The 18,994-nt window shown below is 39.5% G+C and overlaps 1 protein-coding gene across 5 annotated transcripts in view; it reads right to left on the bottom strand.

The window, feature by feature from the left end:
• Window positions 1-4,662: 4,662 nt before the first annotated feature.
• LOC111839943 (integrin-linked kinase-associated serine/threonine phosphatase) overlaps window positions 4,663-18,994 on the bottom strand; it is a 35,985-nt gene continuing 21,653 nt past the window's right edge. For 4 of the 5 annotated variants that reach the window (XM_023804275.2, XM_023804276.2, XM_023804279.2 and 1 more), the window contains 4 exons: window positions 7,577-7,633; window positions 5,770-5,889; window positions 5,399-5,480; window positions 4,663-5,036 (listed from right to left, as the gene is read on the bottom strand). In XM_023804275.2, coding sequence (XP_023660043.1) covers window positions 4,896-5,036; window positions 5,399-5,480; window positions 5,770-5,889; window positions 7,577-7,633 — 400 coding nt within the window. In that variant the 3' untranslated portion in view covers window positions 4,663-4,895. The remainder of the gene's footprint in view (window positions 5,037-5,398; window positions 5,481-5,769; window positions 5,890-7,576; window positions 7,634-18,994) is intronic. The other variant, XM_023804277.2, reaches the window with a different exon arrangement.

Here is an 18,994-nt window from a genome sequence, read left to right as displayed (position 1 = left end):
CTCACGCAGGAAACAGCCCTTAGCTATGTGTTGTCTGTTTAACAATGAAAACTCACGCTATTGGTGCTTTTCACTGGCATACAGGAATCAAGCCATACCCAACCTGTGTAACTAGAGATACTAGTTACAGAATGTTTCAGCTTGCTTCAGTTTTCCACTGCAGAAAGGTCAGCTCGGTAAAGGTAGTGCCGAGTTTGGAAAGGGATAGTGATGTAAAACTGAAGCAACACTTGTTTACTATTCACACAGTGTTATGTGCCGTAAGTTTGGGTTACATGCCGTAAGGGATATGTGCCGTAAGTTTCGGGTACGTGCCGTAAGTTTAGGAGGATGCCTGCAGGTCCTTCGGACGTCCTGCCCACTCACCGATTGGTCAACCGCCCCCTCGACTCCGCCCTCTGGACCTGACCCCGCCTCCCTTGTCCTCGGAGCAGTTTCCGGTTCATAGGCTGAAGAGATTGCCGCTTCGTCCCTTCGGCTGCCCGCTACTTGCTTCTCGCCTGCTAGCTCGCTCTTCGTTCGCTTTGCTTTTGGTTTGAATGCTCGTGTATGACTGTTTTGCTCTTGACTTCCGATTTTCGCCTCATCCCTTACTGTACCTTCGCCCTGGTTTTGGCTGCTTGCTTGGTTTTGAACTTTCGCCTGTACTTCGACTTCGCCTCTCTGATCTCCCCTCTTGATACCTTTGCTTTAGCTGTGTGTTTCATGTTCCACTAGGTGTGTGTAAGGAGTGTTTGCCTTTTTGTTTCTTCGTCAACGTGGGGATTACTATTTGTTTGGGTAGGGAGATAGGTGTATGCATTGTTGTTTCGTTTCACCCCTTTTGTGTTCACTTAGGTAGCTTAGCTTGTGGTTATACTCGGTAGATGTGTTTTTGTTTGTTTCTTTGGCCTTTGTCACTCCTGACGTTCGTTACACCTAGTGTTTGTACAGTGTTTTTGAAAAACTATAAAAAAAACTATAAAATAAGACTCCTTTTGTGTCCCGTGTTCCCTTCTCCTAGCTCTGGTTGTCCTGTCCTTCCCAATCCCTCCTTCCCTTTCACTTTGTTAGGCTCCAACCCTAGACATGCATCATGAACACTGTGGCATGGTTGATCTTTGTGTTGAGTGTTTATACTTACACACATTGTGAATCACAAAGGTGACATAAAAGAAAAAGGAAAAATAGAAAAACTCATAAAAGCTTACAGATGCTGTAAACAAAGAATCAGGATTTTGCATTTTTTCAGACACTAGCAGTGACAATGTCACTGACATCTAAGGTACATGAATTGTATTGTATGTATCTACAGACATGGACAAATTTGTTGGTACCATTACAGTTCATTAAACCAGTGCTTCATTTCTCCTGAAAAGTGATTCAATTAAAAACAACTGTCTAATGTTGCAGCATAGTGTTCCTGTGACCACAGTTGCCAATATTAAAAAGCATAAAGTTCATGGGACTATAGCCAACCTCCCAGGACGTGGATCCAAGAGGAAATCTAACCCAAGGTTGATCAGTAGGATAGTGCGGATGGTAGAAAAAGAGCCCAGGAAACCATCCAAAACCATTCAAGCTGAGCTCCAAGGTCAAGGTACGATCACACCATCCGTTGCATTTTGAACAATAACGGGCTCCATGGAAGAAGACCCTGGAGGGCTCCACTATTGACAGAAAAACATAAAAAAGCCAGAGTGGAACTCACCAAAATGCATGTTGACAAGCCCCAAAGTTTTTGGGAGAATGTCCTTTGGACTGATGAGCCAAAACTGGAGCTTTTTGGCCAGTCACATCAACTCTGTGGTTACAGAAAGAATAATTAAGCTTTAAAAGAAAACACCATACCTACTGTGAAACATGGAGGGGCTTGGTTTCATTTTGGGACTGCTTTGCTGCATCTGGCACGAGGAACCTTGAATCTGTGCAGGGTACAATTAAGTCTCAAGACTACCCAGGCATCCTGGAGCGAAACATACTGCCCAGCATCAGAAAACTCAGCCTCACTCTCAAGTCATCGGTCCTCCAACAGGATAATGACCCAAAATAAACCGCTAAAAGCACTCAAGAATGGCTGAGAAAAAAAAACACTGGACTATTCTTAAATGGCCCTCCATGAGCTCACATCTTAATCCTATTGAACATCTATGGAAAGATCTAAAAATTGCAGTGCGGAGATACCACCCTTCAAACCTGAGATAGCAGTTTGCTCAGGTAGAGTGGGCCAAAGTATCTCTTGGCAAATGCAGACATCTCATTTTGAAGTACAGAAATTGCTTGTTGGCAGTGATTGCTACAAAAGGTGGTGCCACAAAATATAAAATTAAGGGTAGCATCTTTTCTGTCCATGGAATTTTCATTTGCTTAATTATTCAACTCAAACAAAAAAACGCAACTATCTCTGAAATAACTTGAAACAGACAGAAGTTGAATGACACCCCTTAGTGTTTTTTCCATATTTAACTCATATCAGACTTTACTTTTGCTTATTGATTTTGTGGAGGGGTACCAACAAATTTGTCCAAGTCTGTATATTATTTCAACAGCATATGTTCTATTGCCTAGTAATAAAGTGATCTTTTTGACATTTCTTTACTCATCTTAAGATGGCATTGATGTAATCCAAAAGTAAAAGTACAGTCGAACCCACTTATCTCGTCCTCGGTTAACTCGCCAACCCTATTAAGTCGAAGTTTTTGAAGTGGAACCGCCAAATTCCCTCTTTGTCTTAGCATTTTCTCATCGGTTATGTCGATTCTTTTATGTTGCTTAACAACAATATCTTGAGCACAAAAGAGGGCCAAAATCGGCACTTAACATCGGTTATCTCGATCCCCGTGACGATTCGCTGGCTTTTAAAAATGTATCACAAGTGCTAAACAGCGTGTATTCAAATCGCATTTGCATGGAAATTTGCTGAACAACGCAGCGATCCAGGTAAAACTTTTTTAGACAGCATTTGTTTTCAAGCAGACTATTAAAGACTGTTATGATACTTTTCAGAGCTGTGTCAGAGTGAAATGACTCGTCAATTTAATTTTGATACTGGTTAGCTTTTTGTAAAAACGAACTACAGTACAGAACTACACAAAACTTTTTTGTGATTTTGTGAGCGATCTTTGTGTTTGCAATGTTGGAGAATATAATTAAAGTAGGGCTGTCGAAATTAACGGGTTAACACGGATTAATCCATCATCATGATTAATCTGATTAAAATTTTTTAACGCAATTAACCCGTATAATTGAGTATAAAATCCCTGAAATGTCTCTGTCAACCCATTTTGGGCAGTTTTAGTGCGTTCCATTTGCCCTGGGAACTCGTATTCCGAGTTGCATTCCGTAGTTTTGAAGCCGGAAGTGACAACATACGCGCTCCCGTTTCTCGGAGATCTGAGAAATATCTCGGAGCAGCAGAGAGGATCCCGAGTTCAGAATCCAAGATGGCTGCACCTTTTATCAACAGAAGGGAAAGTTGTAGTTTTATACTGTTTAAGCACTACTTCTCATTTGTGGCTCATTAAACTGGTCGCACACATTATACCGTCCAACTTATCTGTGGACGTGTTGCTACGGAGTTTTATACGTAAAGCACCGCGCATAATGTGTTAACTGCTATTGCTAACAATGGCAATTAACTGGGCTAGAACTGGATTTCATGATTAATCGGATTATTTGTCGGATTTATGGTAGTTCGGGCTAATTGTAATTGAACGAAGATAAAGACCACTTAAACTGAAGTACCTTAAATCCGACAAGTTGTCCGGCTAAGCAAAAAATCTTGTTTTTTGATATGGGTCCATGGTATTGCACTTCTGTGGCAGATGGAATGCATCCGACTCGTGTTCAAGATGTTCAATAAACATGTTCAGTGCATATATATTCCCTTTTTTCTTGAGTCCGTTTGCTCATGCAAAATGAATTGTGATTAATATAGATTAAAAATGAATGATATTTAATCGTGATTAATCTAAATTAATCCACAGCAACCCTGTGATTAATCTGATTAAAAATTTTAATCGTTTGACAGCACTAAATTAAAGGTTTGTATCGAGAAACGACAGTGGTTTTCATTGTATACTGGTAAATCTCTGCTGTTAGTTGGTGCACATATGCCTTTTGTTAGCCAACATGTATGTACATATTTATAGCATGCCGATCGCGTCAAACAAATGCCAAAAACACCAAAAACCCGTGCATGTACATTCTCAGTTATTAACGCACATAAATAAATTTCAAGTTAATATATTGCTGCCATATTGGTTTTCGGTTATCTCGATCATTGGTTATCTCAACGCTTTTTGCATAAACTTAATGTAATTGCCAATAAAAGCCTTTGACACTTATGAAATGCTTGTAATTATATCACAGAAACATCTGACAAAAAGATCTACAAACTTTGTAGAAACCAATACTTGTGTCATTCTCAAAACTTTTTGCCACGACTGTACGTTACTGATTACGTTTTTAAACAGGTAACTAATAACTGTACCGGATTACATAAGGTAATTGACCCAACCCTTTTCATAAATAAAATACTCTCAGTCAGCTCAAGACATGAGATTGGGTTCATATAATATTGCTGTAGTCATTTCTATAACTTATTTACTCTACTTATTATGAAGAACAAGTAGGGAAAAATACTAAAAATAAGAAAAATGAATCAAAAACCAAATAAGTGAACAGATTTATGTCCTTTGTTTTATTCAGAAAATGTTTTTATGTTTTACAGATGGTGGACAGTTTTTACAAGACAACAAGTCAAGTAAACATATTTAGTTTAAGATGTATAAAAAAGCACATTTATTTCCACATAATACCAAAGCATCACTATTATTTTGGTAGAATTGGGGACAGGACAATGGAAATGTCAGAGGTCTGGACAGGCTGGGAAACAAACTGCAAACTGTACTCTTTTAGAAATCAATAGAGACTAGGATGACTGTAACATTGTCTGCACAGCCACGTCGCACTGCTTCACTGGCTAGCTGCTGGCATGCTGCCTCAAAGCTTGCTTCCTTCCAAGCTTGGTCTCTGTTCCACTCTGCTGTATCATTCTAAGAAACACATACCAATGTCGGTAACGTCAACACTAAGTACCACAGAATACACGCAACCCGTGAAAGAATGACATTTATAATTGTTGTTATGTGGGTTAATCTACCTTCCTGAACAATTCACTGCACTGAGTTCTTGTAAGGTGTTAAACATAGCTGCCCATAAACCCAACTAATCTGGAAAGACCCTGTTTTATAACACTGTGTGTAATGCACCAGGAAGAGATTTACAGGTATTTGTGTAAGCAAGTTTATTTTAAAAATTGTATAAATTACCCAACACCATTCCTACAACCACTCTTTTCCAATTTCTAGCTCCATTCTCTGTAATTCACAAATCTATATTCCGAACAGCAGCCTACCTGTAAGACACTGAGGACAAAAGTAACAGCTTGTTCTGGCGTAAACACCTTGAAGAGGCCATCACAAGCTAAAATGAAAAACCTAATACACCAAAATTAGATTCATTTTAGTTCATTAAAAATGTACCATTATAAACTAAATATTAGGATGCACAAAGGATTATATTCAAGAATCATTTATATTTGTCAAATCTTAGTAGAAGAATGCTTTCTTATTTGAGGAAAAGTTTTTAATTCCTAACAAAGCACTAAAAGTTGTAGAATTTTATTAATTTCTTAATTAAAAAAAATAATTCTGGATTGTCTTTACACTGTTAGCATATACTTTCGTTCTTTTCGCAGCAGAAGTAGTACATGAGATAGTATCTTACTTGTCATTAGGAGAGAGCTGACAGCGTCGGAGGTCAGGTGTGGAGATCACACCACATCGTTTATATTGTCCATCCCCAATTGACCGGGATACCTCCAATGTACCGAAAACACGCCCATCCCTGCAGCAAAAAAAAAAAAAAAACTAGAAAGGATTCGGCCAGAACAACAGCAACATATTCCACGGGAAGCCTCGCCACCCCCTCTCCCTATCTAATCCTTCCAAACTGCTAAACTGTGCAATTTTTAAGATTAAGAATTATTGGATGGAAATGTGAAAACCAGTAAATGTGATTTTACTTGAATTCTAATTCATGACATATAATTCTAAATGTATATATATACATATATAGAGCGCGGAGCGGTTTTTAAATTAAGGCTGGAGCGGTCGCTCTGTCTCACTCCAATTTCGCTCCGATACCGCTCACTACAACTCTGAGGCGTGCCCAAATCTACCCAGAATTCATATGTACAATTATCAAGACCGTTACACAAACTATAGACTGGGCCGCAAAGTATTGCGAAAGGAAACTGACAGATCATACAAGTGTACTATTCTTAACAAACGTATAGATGACAATAATTTAGAGCAAGAACAACAATGTGGTGAAACTGTTTCAGTGACAAAAAATTCACTTTGGAATCACTTTTCTCAGAAACATGAGAGTGTTCTACGCGAACAGGCGGAAGTCAGAGCAAAACGTGAGCAAGTTTTATATGGTTGTAGCATATCAAGTCTATAAAGTAAATAAAAGTATAAAAGCCTATAAAGTAAATATTGGTAATCAAATAAATTAGTTTTGTCATTCAAAGTAGGTCTAATAAGATTTTTTTATTTCACGTAACGCTGTCAGTGAAATTTTATTTTATAGAGAGAGGCAGCAGCAGCATCAACAGAAAAAATTGAGGAATTTAAAATGTGAATGCTTAGCCTGTATATTCTATCCGTTGTTGCCTATATGTTGTTTAAGAATACAAATTTTCTGTTCTGAGTGACAATGTTGCCGTTGCTCATATTTCTTTATGATATAAGGCTTCGGTTTAAGGTGATATTTGGTAGGCATGTAGATTATTTGTCCCTCTTAAACTGGAGCAAGCGTGGATCCACTTGACTGGAGCGGGAGGAAATTTTAGTGGAGCGAGGAGCGATGTTGAGCGGAGCAGCGTAGTGCGAATTAGAGCGGAGGAGCGGGCAGAGCCAACAGCCTCGTGAGCGAGGAGCGGAAATGATCATATATATACACTCACCTAAAGGATTATTAGGAACACCTGTTCAATTTCTCATTAATGCAATTATCTAATCAACCAATCACATGGCAGTTGCTTCAATGCATTTAGGGGTGTGGTCCTGGTCAAGACAATCTCCTGAACTCCAAACTGAATGTCAGAATGAGAAAGAAAGGTGATTTAAGCAATTTTGAGCGTGGCATGGTTGTTGGTGCCAGACGAGCCGGTCTGAGTATTTCAAAATCTGCTCAGTTACTGGGATTTTCACGCACAACCATTTCTAGGGTTTACAAAGAATGGTGTGCAAAGGGAAAAACATCCAGTATGCGGCAGTCCTGTGGGCGAAAATGCCTTGTTGATGCTAGAGGTCAGAGGAGAATGGGCCGACTGATTCAAGCTGATAGAAGAGCAACTTTGACTGAAATAACCACTCGTTACAACCGAGGTATGCAGCAAAGCATTTGTGAAGCCACAACACGCACAACCTTGAGGCGGATGGGCTACAACAGCAGAAGACCCCACCGGGTACCACTCATCTCCACTACAAATAGGAAAAAGAGGCTACAATTTGCACGAGCTCACCAAAATTGGACAGTTGAAGACTGGAAAAAAGTTACCTGGTCTGATGAGTCTCGATTTCTGTTGAGACATTCAAATGGTAGAGTCAGAATATGGCGTAAACAGAATGAGAACATGGATCCATCATGCCTTGTTACCACTGTGCAGGCTGGTGGTGGTGTAATGGTGTGGGGGATGTTTTCTTGGCACACTTTAGGCCCCTTAGTGCCAATTGGGCATCGTTTAAATGCCACAGCCTACCTGAGCATTGTTTCTGACCATGTCCATCCCTTTATGACCACCATGTACCCATCCTCTGATGGCTACTTCCAGCAGGATAATGCACCATGTCACAAAGCTCGAATCATTTCAAATTGGTTTCTTGAACATGACAATGAGTTCACTGTACTAAAATGCCCCCCACAGTCACCAGATCTCAACCTAATAGAGCATCTTTGGGATGTGGTGGAACGGGAGCTTTGTGCCCTGGATGTGCATCCCACAAATCTCCATCAACTGCAAGATGCTATCCTATCAATATGGGCCAACATTTCTAAAGAATGCTTTCAGCACCTTGTTGAATCAATGCCACGTAGAATTAAGGCAGTTCTGAAGGCGAAAGGGGGTCAAACACCGTATTAGTATGGTGTTCCTAATAATCCTTTACGTGAGTGTATATCCCTGATGATATATCACTGCTCTCTCGGTTAGAAGACTATCTATTAGATATCCGGTGCTGGATGGCAAAAAAATTCCTTATGTTAAACACAGAAAAAACAGAAGTACTGGTAATTGGTCCCAAGGATGCAAGAAATAAGTTTCACCACCTCAACATTGGAGGCCTTCCTACACAACCTAATAGTGTTTAGAAATCTTGGTCTTCTAGTTGATTCAGATTTATGTTTTGATGCTCACATAAGAAGTATTATAGAACTGCATTTTATCATCTATGGAACATAGCCAAGCTTCAGAAGGTGCTCTCACTTCATGATGCAGAAAAATTAATACATGCCTTTGTAACTTCCAGACTGGACTACTGTAATGCCCTCCTTTCTGGTTGCCCGTCTGGATCCTTACATAAACTTCAGCTGGTACAGAATGCAGCAGCCTGTCTTATCCTCCCTTCATTGGTTACCAGTTAAGTCTCGGATTGACTATAAAATACTGCTTTTAACCTATAAAGCATTGAATGGCCTGGGACCAGAATACCTTAGTGATCTGCTGACCTCATACAACCCTCTGCGCTTGCTTTGTTCTCAAGGCGCAAGATATCTGTTAGTACCTAGGGTAGAAAGAGCTACGGCATGCTGCAGAACTTTCTCCTATAGAGCTCCTCAGCTGTGGAATGGTTTTCCACCGAATGTGCGGTATTCAGGCTCACTCTCAATATTCAAGTCTGGACTAAAAACACACCTGTTTAGTTTAGCTTATAGGGACACTAGTTCTAGTTCTAGCTAACTCCTCACTCCCAGTTAGACCTATTGTGTGAGGTGTAGAGCTGGGTGGGGATTGGTGCCATTGGCTTAGGATAAATTGAACTGTCAGTGCTGTCACTCTAGCTTCACAATCCTTTGTGGAATTGGCGTGCTGACATTTCAGGGACTCCCCATGACTGCATTCCCACTTGCCTCTCCCTCCTACTTATGCTGCCATAGCTATATCTGCCAGAGTTTGCACATTGCACTTAATATTGCACTCACCTAACTGTTAGCACTGCCTATAGTCTCCCTTACTTTGACTAATTGCACATTTTATTTCCCATACTCCTCCTGGGGTGTGCTGCCTGGAGACCTCAATTTATCAAGATATCCTGCACACCCTGCTACATGTGACGTCGCCTCTTCCCATGATGTCCTTGCATCCAGCTCGCTGTTCTGCCTGTGTCATCCTCCATGTATGCCCCACTGCCTTACTACTGGTTGCCTGGCGATCAGAAGGAATATCGGCACCGGCTTGTCATCACCTCCCTGCTCCCCAGTTGTGTTTCAAATCTTATGACTTAGATAGTGTGATTTGACACTTAGCCACCTCTCCGATATGACTTTCCTTGCCGGTCCCTGGAGGATGGGCTGCCCCTTTGAGTCTTGTCCCTCCCAAGGTTTCTTCCTTCTAAGGGGTTTTTCCTTGCCACTGTTGCCTATGGCTTACTCACTGGGGGCTTTGGGTGGGGATGCTGTAAAGCGCTTTGAGACAATATAATGTTGTGATAACGCACTATACCTAAATAAATGTGTTTGTTGTTTGTTTGTATGAATAAGCTGAAAAATAAAAATGGGAAACATCTTAGGAGCTACTTGTCTGCCCTGGCAAGTTAAATATTGGGTACCTGAAAACTAATTTTGAATTAGAATTTAAAATTCATGATAGAGGTTTATTTCATCAGACTCTTATTACATTACAGGAACATGGTTGAGTGACAAAGATAGAGAAGAATAGGGACCAGATAGGCAAGAAAATCATTCTCAATCTTTTCTCTAATAACCAGGATAGGACTGGAAAATTTGAGGTTTGAGATCCACTTGACAATAGTAACCATAACATGGTTAAATTGGAGGTTAATTTTATTGTCCAAAGAGCAAAGTCCAAAACAGAAATATACAATGTTAGGATGGCTAACTGTAATGGTATGAAACTGAAACTATAAATAGATAAGGAAACTGTTGAAGAGGCATGGGAATTTTTTAAAAGCACATTATTGCAAGTGCAAGAGGACTTCATACCTCTTTCCAGCAAAACTAAATCTAGGAAACTGTAACCAAAGTGGTTTACAGAAATTAAGAATAAAGTCAAGAGGAAAAGGGCTGTGTTCCACAAATGGAAAACAATTAATGATTTCAGAATAAAGCAGGGGTATCCAAGTCTACAGGTTGAGATAAAAAATAACATTAGACTCACTAAGAGCAATGTCAAAAGGAAGACTGCATTGGAGGCTAAGGATGACTTTAAAAGTTTTTTACGATACTTTTACTCCAAAAGAACTCTAAAAGCCAAATATACTCCTGCAAGTGCAAGAGGGCTTCATACACTGCATTGGGACACCTGCCTTTACACACACACAAACTTTAATGACATCCCATTCTTAATACATAGGTTTTAATATAGAGTTGGCCCACCCTTTGCAGCTATAACAGTTTGAACTGTTCTCGGAAGGCTGTCCACAAGGTTTAGGAGTGTGTTACCATCCTTCCGGGAGACCATTTGTAAGGTCAGGCACTGATGGTGGATGAGAAGGTCTGGCTAGCAGTCTCCGCTCTAATTCATCCCAAAGAACATAAGAAATTTACAAACAAGAGGAGGCCATTCGGCCCATCAAGCTTGTTGGGGAGAACTCACATAATAGCTCAGAGTTGTTGATTTAAAGGAACCCAGGGTTTTAGCTTGCGCTACACTAGCAAGAAGACAATTCCATACTCTAACTACATGCTTTGTAAAGTGCTTTCTCAAATTCAGTTTAAAATGTTCTCACGCTAATTTCCACCTATGGCCACGAGTTCTGTTATTTAAACTAATATTGAAGTAGCCATTTGCCTGAACAGCATCCAGACCTGTTAGAATCTTATATACCCAGAACATGTCCCCCCTCATTGTTCTTTGCTTGCGGCTGAACAGATTCAACTCAGCTAACCTCTCCTCATAAAACATTGCTCTACGCCCAGGAATCATTCTTGTAGCCCTACGTTGATCCCTTTCTAAGGCAGCAATGTCATTTTTAAGGTATGGTGACCACACCTGCACACAATATTCTAGGTGGGGTCTTACCAAGGAATTGCATAATCTTAGCATCACCTCCCTTGACTTAAACTCCACACACCTAGAGATGTAACCCAACATCCTATTGGACTTTTTAACTGCTTCCCCACATTGGTGAGAGTAAGACATGGAAGTGTCAATATACACAGCCAGCTTCCTTAATTTCAGTTGAACCCATAAAACATCTGTACTTTATATTTCTGCTCCTTGCATGGATTACCTTACATTCATCTCCATTAAAATTTCATCTGCCATTTATCACCCCAGTCTTTAATTAGTTTGGGGTTCTATTGATAACTCAGAACCTGCTAGTTTTCTGTATATGTTAGTGTCAATATTGTTTATATAAATTAAGAATAATAATGGAACTAAATTTGAACCCTGGGGTAAAAGCTGCGATTTAGGATATACATTATACAGCAAGTCGGACCCAGGGTTTAAAACTGCTGTGAGAATAGTTTTACAAATTCATGGCATGTTCCCTGTGTGACAGTCATTCTCACCAATTACAAGCGCCGTGCTTCTCGTGTGCCAGTCATGTTCACCAATCAGAAGTGGCCCAAGAAGGCGTATAGACCCATAAACAGCTACTGAGCTATAAGTGAATTACCTTCCTATTTCATGGTCCGAGATTGTTTCAGAAAGGTCCTATCATCAATAGAACCGGCAAGCTCCTTTTAAACACCAGCTGCAATATACTTCAGTGTATCAAACCTTTGGTTTTTAGGCAATAGCATTAGTATACCGCTAACCCATCAAAACAACGAGACAGACAGTAACTCTCACAGCAGCGGAGTTGGTGACCCCCAAAAAAACCGTAAAGCCCACAATACAGTCGTGTTTATGTCATATGTTTTTGTGCTTATTAAATTTTATTTTTTCCAAAGATGAATCCCACAACAGTAATAAAATAAAAGCTTTAACATAAATACTAAAATACTAAAAGAATAGATTGCTTTAATCACTATTACAGTTGGGTATGGGTCTTATTTAGAAAACTACAAAAAGAGATACGTATAATGTTTAATCATTTGTTTTGTATTTGTCCAAGTAACAAAGCAAAGGAATGATAAGCTGCTTCATTCGAAAACTGCATTTTACTTCTCATTTAAAATAAAATGCAGGGTTGGCAACTTTGGTCAGCTGCATGGAGTGAGATTTTCGATCTGTTCTCTGTTCTGCACACACATTTACATGTATGTAAGTTGTATTACCTTGTAAATAGTCTGTAGGGTTTGCAAACTGCCATAACATTTTTGATGCAGCTAATTTTAAGTTCAGAATGGAATATAGATTTGCCGTAAGATTTCTTGCGTGAGAGTCTGAAAGAGTTTGCAATCATGAACACATACATTTTTTGTTTCACCTGAATTGATTTGTATAGAAAATAACCGTATAAAGTTGTTAAAAAGCGGAAACTTCGACCAACATGAAATCACCAATAAACGACTTCTATTTATTCAACATTTTATAAAATGCATACTACGTTTAAAAATTTCCAGCTTTACAGTTTCAGGACATAAGAACATAAGAACATAAGAACTATACAAACGAGAGGAGGCCATTCGGCCCATCGAGCTTGCTTGGGGAGAACTTAACTAATAGCTCAGAGTTGTTAAAATCTTATCTAGCTCTGATTTAAAGGAACCCAAGGATTCAGCTTGCACTACGTTATCAGGAAGACTATTTCATACTCTGACTACACGCTGTGTAAAGAAGTGCTTCCTTAAATCCAGTTTGAAATGTTCTCCCGCTAATTTCCACCTATGGCCACGAGTTCTTGTATTTGAACTAATGCTGAAGTAACTATTCGGTTGAACAGCATCCAAACCTGTTAGAATCTTATAGACCTGGATCATGTCCCCCCTCAGTCTCCTTTGCTTGAGGCTGAACAGATTTAGCTCAAATAACCTTTCCTCGTATGACATTCCTCTAAGACCAGGAATCATTCTTGTGGCCCTACGCTGCACCTTTTCTAAGGCCGCTATGTCCTTTTTAAGATATGGTGACCAAACCTGTACACAATATTCTAGGTGAGGTCTCACCAAGGAATTGTATAATCTTAGCATTACCTCCCTTGACTTAAACTCCACACACCTGGAGATATACCCCAACATCCTATTGGCCTTTTTTATTGCTTCCCCGCACTGGCGAGAATGAGACATGGAAGCATCAACATACACACCAAGGTCTTTCTCATAATCAGCTACCTTTATTTCAGTAGGTCCCATAAAATACCTGTACTTTATATTTCTGCTCCCTACATGGAGTACCTTACATTTGTCTATGTTAAATTTCATCTGCCAGGTGTCAGCCCAGTCACTAATTAAATTAAGATCCCGCTGTAGCTGCTGAGCCGCTAGTTCAGTATCTGCTACACTACCCACCTTGGTGTCATCTGCAAATTTCACCAGTTTACTGTATATATTGGTGTCTATATCATTTATGTAAATTAAGTCCTAAAATTGAACCCTGCGGTACCCCACTATGAACGCAGGCCCACTGTGACATTGAGCCTCTTATAACTACTCGCTGCTTCCTATCCATTTATCACCCACTACATCCACTCTTGCAAGATCGCTATTTTTCTTTTTGCTGTAATTGTTTTCATTACTTTAACTTGACACATCACATCTTTAAATTCTCATCCTTGCATTAGAATAAAGACCAGTTAATACTGATGGTATCTCATGCTGCGTCATAGGTTTTAAAATTACTACACACTGAATATTGAACTGAAGCTTGACATAAAAAAAATTTAATCGCAAATCAAATCGTAATCGCAATTTCTGTCAGAAAAATATTTTCCCAGTTAACTAGGGTATTTAAAGTTAATGGACAGCCTAGAATTTGACTATGTCATCACCACGCAACCAGTCAACAGAATATCAGACAAGCACGGTTACATACTCCTTCCATGTTATCAAGGAAACTTGTCTTATTTGACTTACATTTTCATTTATAGCTGTTCACTCAACTTTCCTATGCTTAAGTAGAAGAAAAATCTACATTTTATGGAATAAAAGGAAAAGTGGTAAAAACCTGTGTTCTGCAAAAACTTTTGACTGGTAATGTATGTCTGCTTTCACCCTTCCCTTTGCTGACATTATGCAGCATTGTTTCAATTTTGGGATGAGTTTTCAAAATTTGATAAGTTCTAGTTCCACACTAGGCCTGCACGATTTAAGGAAAATCTGCAATGTGCAATAACACTATCCAATATTCCGATGACGATATGACTTGCAATAAATAAAAGCAGAACATTAAGACATTAAAACTATAAAGAAATAAAAGTTTTATTTCCCCTGTACTTCTAAACTCAACAAAAACATCTCTTGAAATAAAAAAATATCAGTATATCTGGGGGAAAACAAGGAATTAAAAATAAATCAAATTGTGATTTAAAATAACTGTAATGTCTTCCATTACTATCATCAAAGCCTTCCACAAGCTGAACATAAAATGAATCTAATAAAACCGGTCAGGCAAACTATAATATAATTTTGGATATACTATCAGGCTAAATACAAACAATTTTTATTATAACTAACAAAATCACACCTTTTTAAAATATTTCTAAAAATATTTTATTTTGATAAACATATTTTATTGATCAAAACCTTTGTTGCCACGGCAAGGATGAACTTGAAACTCACATTTGTATCACCGGCCAAACAGCTGATCGAAACCTCACAGAGGAAGATTGGAAGAGATTTCACTTGATAGATCTGTGCATGGCAAGTGTAAATGAAATTATTTTTCTTATTCATTGCAATTCAGGGAATATTTTGCAATGTGTTTATTGCACATGGTCATATCAAGATGACGATGAAAATATGATTTATCGGGCAGCATTATTGCTGTCTGATACAATGTCTCTACAAAGTTTGTAGATCCTTAAAATACTTTCAGGTATTGCTTGAACAATATCAAGTGTGAAAACTGCTCATTTCTTTGCTATCACTATGCAACGCTGCTTCAATTTTGTGGCAATATGTCTCAAAATTGAATCAGTTCCAGCTCATCACCCATGCAATGCCAATACAAAGTTTGAAAAATATTGGTGAAATACTTTTAAAGTTATCATCTTAATGAGAAAGCTTCTGTGGTAGCAAGCTGGTTCCAAAACCAAATTTTTTGCCCATCCAGAAATACAATGATAAGCATCCCCCCAGATACACATGCATACATGCCTTTAGATTTACCAAAGCAATTTAGGTTAAGTAACTTGCTCAAAAGTACTACAGCAAAATTCCTTCTAGGACAGCAAAACTTAGACTGCAAATCTCTGTCATTAACCGCTATACTGTCACTCCCACATCGCTCTATGTATTGTAGTTACCAATACATTTAAAATGTATTTCTGTTGTTTTCTACATAGTAGATTAATATTGATGACTTCAAAACAATGAAGAAATACATGTGGAATTATGCAGTAAACACATTTAAACAAATGTTAAACACACCAGAATAAGCTTTATATTTTTGATTATTCAAAGTAGCCAACTTTTGTGTTGACAGCCTTGCACACTTGGCATTATCTCAATCAGATTCATGAGTTATTGACCAAGAATGGTTTTCCAATAGTCTTGAAGGAGTTCCCAGAGGTGCTGAGCATATGTTAGCTGCTTTGCCTTTACGCTGTGGTCCAACTCCCAAACCATCTCAGTTGGGTTTAGGTTGGGTGATGGTGGAGGCCAGGTCATTTGACGCAGCACTCCATCACTTTCCTTCTTGGTCAGATAGCCCTTACATAGCCTGGAGGTGTGTCATTGTCCTGTTGAAAATCAAATGATGGCCCCACTACGTCCAAACCAGATGGGATGGCATGTCGCAGCAGAATGCTGTGGTAGCCATGCTGGTTAAGTGTGCCTTGGATTTTGAATAAATCACCAACAGCATCACCAGCAAAGCACCCCCACACCATCACACCTCCTCCTCCATGCTTCACGGTGGGAACCACATATGTAGGAACCATCCACTCACCTTTTCTGCATCTCAAAAACATGGCAGGTGGATCCAAAAATCTCAAATTCAGACCAAAGTTCAGATTTCCACTGGTCCAACATCCATTCCTTGTGTTTCATGGCCCAAGAAAGTCTCTTCATTTTGTTGTTCTTCCTCAGTAGTGATTTCTTTGCAGCGATTCAACCATGAAGGCCTACTTCACACAGTCTCCTCTGAACTCATATGTGTATGTGTGTGTACATACACTCACCTAAAGGATTATTAGGAACACCATACTAATACGGTGTTTGACCCCCTTTCGCCTTCAGAACTGCCTTAATTCTACGTGGCATTGATTCAACAAGGTGCTGAAAGCATTCTTTAGAAATGTTGGCCCATATTGATAGGATAGCATCTTGCAGTTGATGGAGATTTGTGGGATGCACATCCAGGGCACGAATCTCCCGTTCCACCACATCCCAAAGATGCTCTATTGGGTTGAGATCTGGTGACTGTGGGGGCCATTGTAGTACAGTGAACTCATTGTCATGTTCAAGAAACCAATTTGAAATGATTCGAGCTTTGTGACATGGTGCATTATCCTGCTGGAAGTAGCCATCAGAGGATGGGTACATGGCAGTGTTGTTTTCGTCAACGATGACGATGACGAAATCATTTCGTTGACGCCACTTTTTTTCATGACGATAACGAGACGGTGACGAGATAAACACTGCTCTTTGATGACTAAAACATGATGAGACTTGTGTGAGTTTTCGTTGACGAGACGAGAATGGACGAAAATGTTAGTGGGTGGTCTGTCAGACGTTTAAAATGCATGACATTTCTGCTTATTGTGCGTGTCAATTAAAACCTAAAAAGTATCTGTTGCTGCATTCTATCCTTGTTTGGTCACGCCCATCACCTGGCATGCAGCGCACAACGTGCTCAACACGTCACACTGTTGTCACTCATCACAGACAATGGACCACAATGGCGGCAGTTTCAACACAGGGGCTTGGTGGTCGCAAACGTAGAGACGACATATGGGTGTATTTTAAATATAACCCAGCAGATAATAAAACAGAGTGTATTGTGAAGGAAGATGGTGACAAATGTGGCCACAAAGTAGGCGGAAAAAATACGACCAACCTTAAGCGGCACCTGAAGGCTCACCACAAGGATATTTTTTCGAAGGTAAGTTACAAGTGCTGTTAACATATCGTATAGCCTACGTAACGTTACAATGTTACTCGACAATCGGCTCGTGATAAATTTCATAGTAAGCTTATAAATTAGTAAGTTTTCCACATACTCCTGCCGCAAATGGGCTGCTAACTTCAGGCTAAAGTTAGCTTTTGTTACGCTAACGTCAGTTCATTGTGTGTGTGTTACTTTAGCAGCATGTTTAGCCATGTTTACATTCAGTGACGGTGTGGTCATCTCTTTGTGTGTCTATGTTCTGTCAGCGTGTAACTTGATATGTTAAACAGGTCGAGTTATTGTTATACGAAGAGTCTGCTAGCTTCAGTCTAAAAGCCACAATTGCTGAAGTAGAATGTTTTTGTTTTTGGCTTTTTTGGAGTAATGAACATTGATTCCACTGTTACCACTTTATCTGTGTGTAATGCACAATCATTAGATCAGAAAGTATTTGCAGTTGGGTGGAAACCTTATATGTCTAAAACCATTCCTTTATTATTGTAATTATTGGTGAAAATATCTGATCTGCAAGCTCACAATGTGTTGAACTTATAGATCTGCTGCTATTCTCACAACTTATGTGTGACACTGCCCAGCAGCAATCTCCAATACTTATTGACCTAAATTAATTTGTTAAAAGACTATACTTCTTTTTTCTTTTTTTTGACTAAAACTAGACTAAAACCTTTTTGAGTTTTTGTCGACTAAAACTGGACTAAAACTATCACATATAGAAGTGACTAAAATTTGACTAAAACTAATAAGCATTTTAGTCCAAAAGACTAAAACTAAGACTAAATCTAAGATGGTTGTCAAAAACAACACTGGTACATGGTGGTCATAAAGGGATGGACATGGTCAGAAACAATGCTCAGGTAGGCTGTGGCATTTAAACGATGCCCAATTGGCACTAAGGGGCCTAAAGTGTGCCAAGAAAACATCCCCCACACCATTACATCACCACCACCAGCCTGCACAGTGGTAACAAGGCATGATGGATCCATGTTCTCATTCTGTTTACGCCAAATTCTGACTCTACCATTTGAATGTCTCAAAAAAAATCGAGACTCATCAGACCAAGCAACATTTTTCCAGTCTTCAATTGTCCAATTTTGGTGAGCTCGTGCAAATTGTAGCCTCTAGTGGAGATGAGTGGTACCTGGTGGGGTCTTCTGCTGTTGTAGCCCATCTGCCTCAAGGTTGTGCGTGTTGTGGCTTCACAAATGCTTTGCTGCATACCTCGGTTGTAACGAGTGGTTATTTCAGTCAAAGTTGCTCTTCTATCAGCTTGAATCAGTCGGCCCATTCTCCTCTGACCTCTAGCATCAACAAGGCATTTTCGCCCACAGGACTGCCGCATACTGGATGTTTTTCCCTTTGCACACCATTCTTTGTAAACCCTAGAAATGGTTGTGCGTGAAAATCCCAGTAACTGAGCAGATTGTGAAATACTCAGACCGGCCCGTCTGGCACCAAAGATGCCACGCTCAAAATTGCTTAAATCACCTCTCTTTCCCATTCTGACATTCAGTTTGGAGTTCAGGA

This window comes from Paramormyrops kingsleyae, chromosome 18 (assembly GCF_048594095.1).
Source record: "Paramormyrops kingsleyae isolate MSU_618 chromosome 18, PKINGS_0.4, whole genome shotgun sequence".
In the NCBI taxonomy this organism is placed as follows: domain Eukaryota; kingdom Metazoa; phylum Chordata; class Actinopteri; order Osteoglossiformes; family Mormyridae; genus Paramormyrops; species Paramormyrops kingsleyae.
Note: the sequence above shows the minus strand (reverse complement) of the source record. Positions and strands in the feature narration are given on the sequence as shown.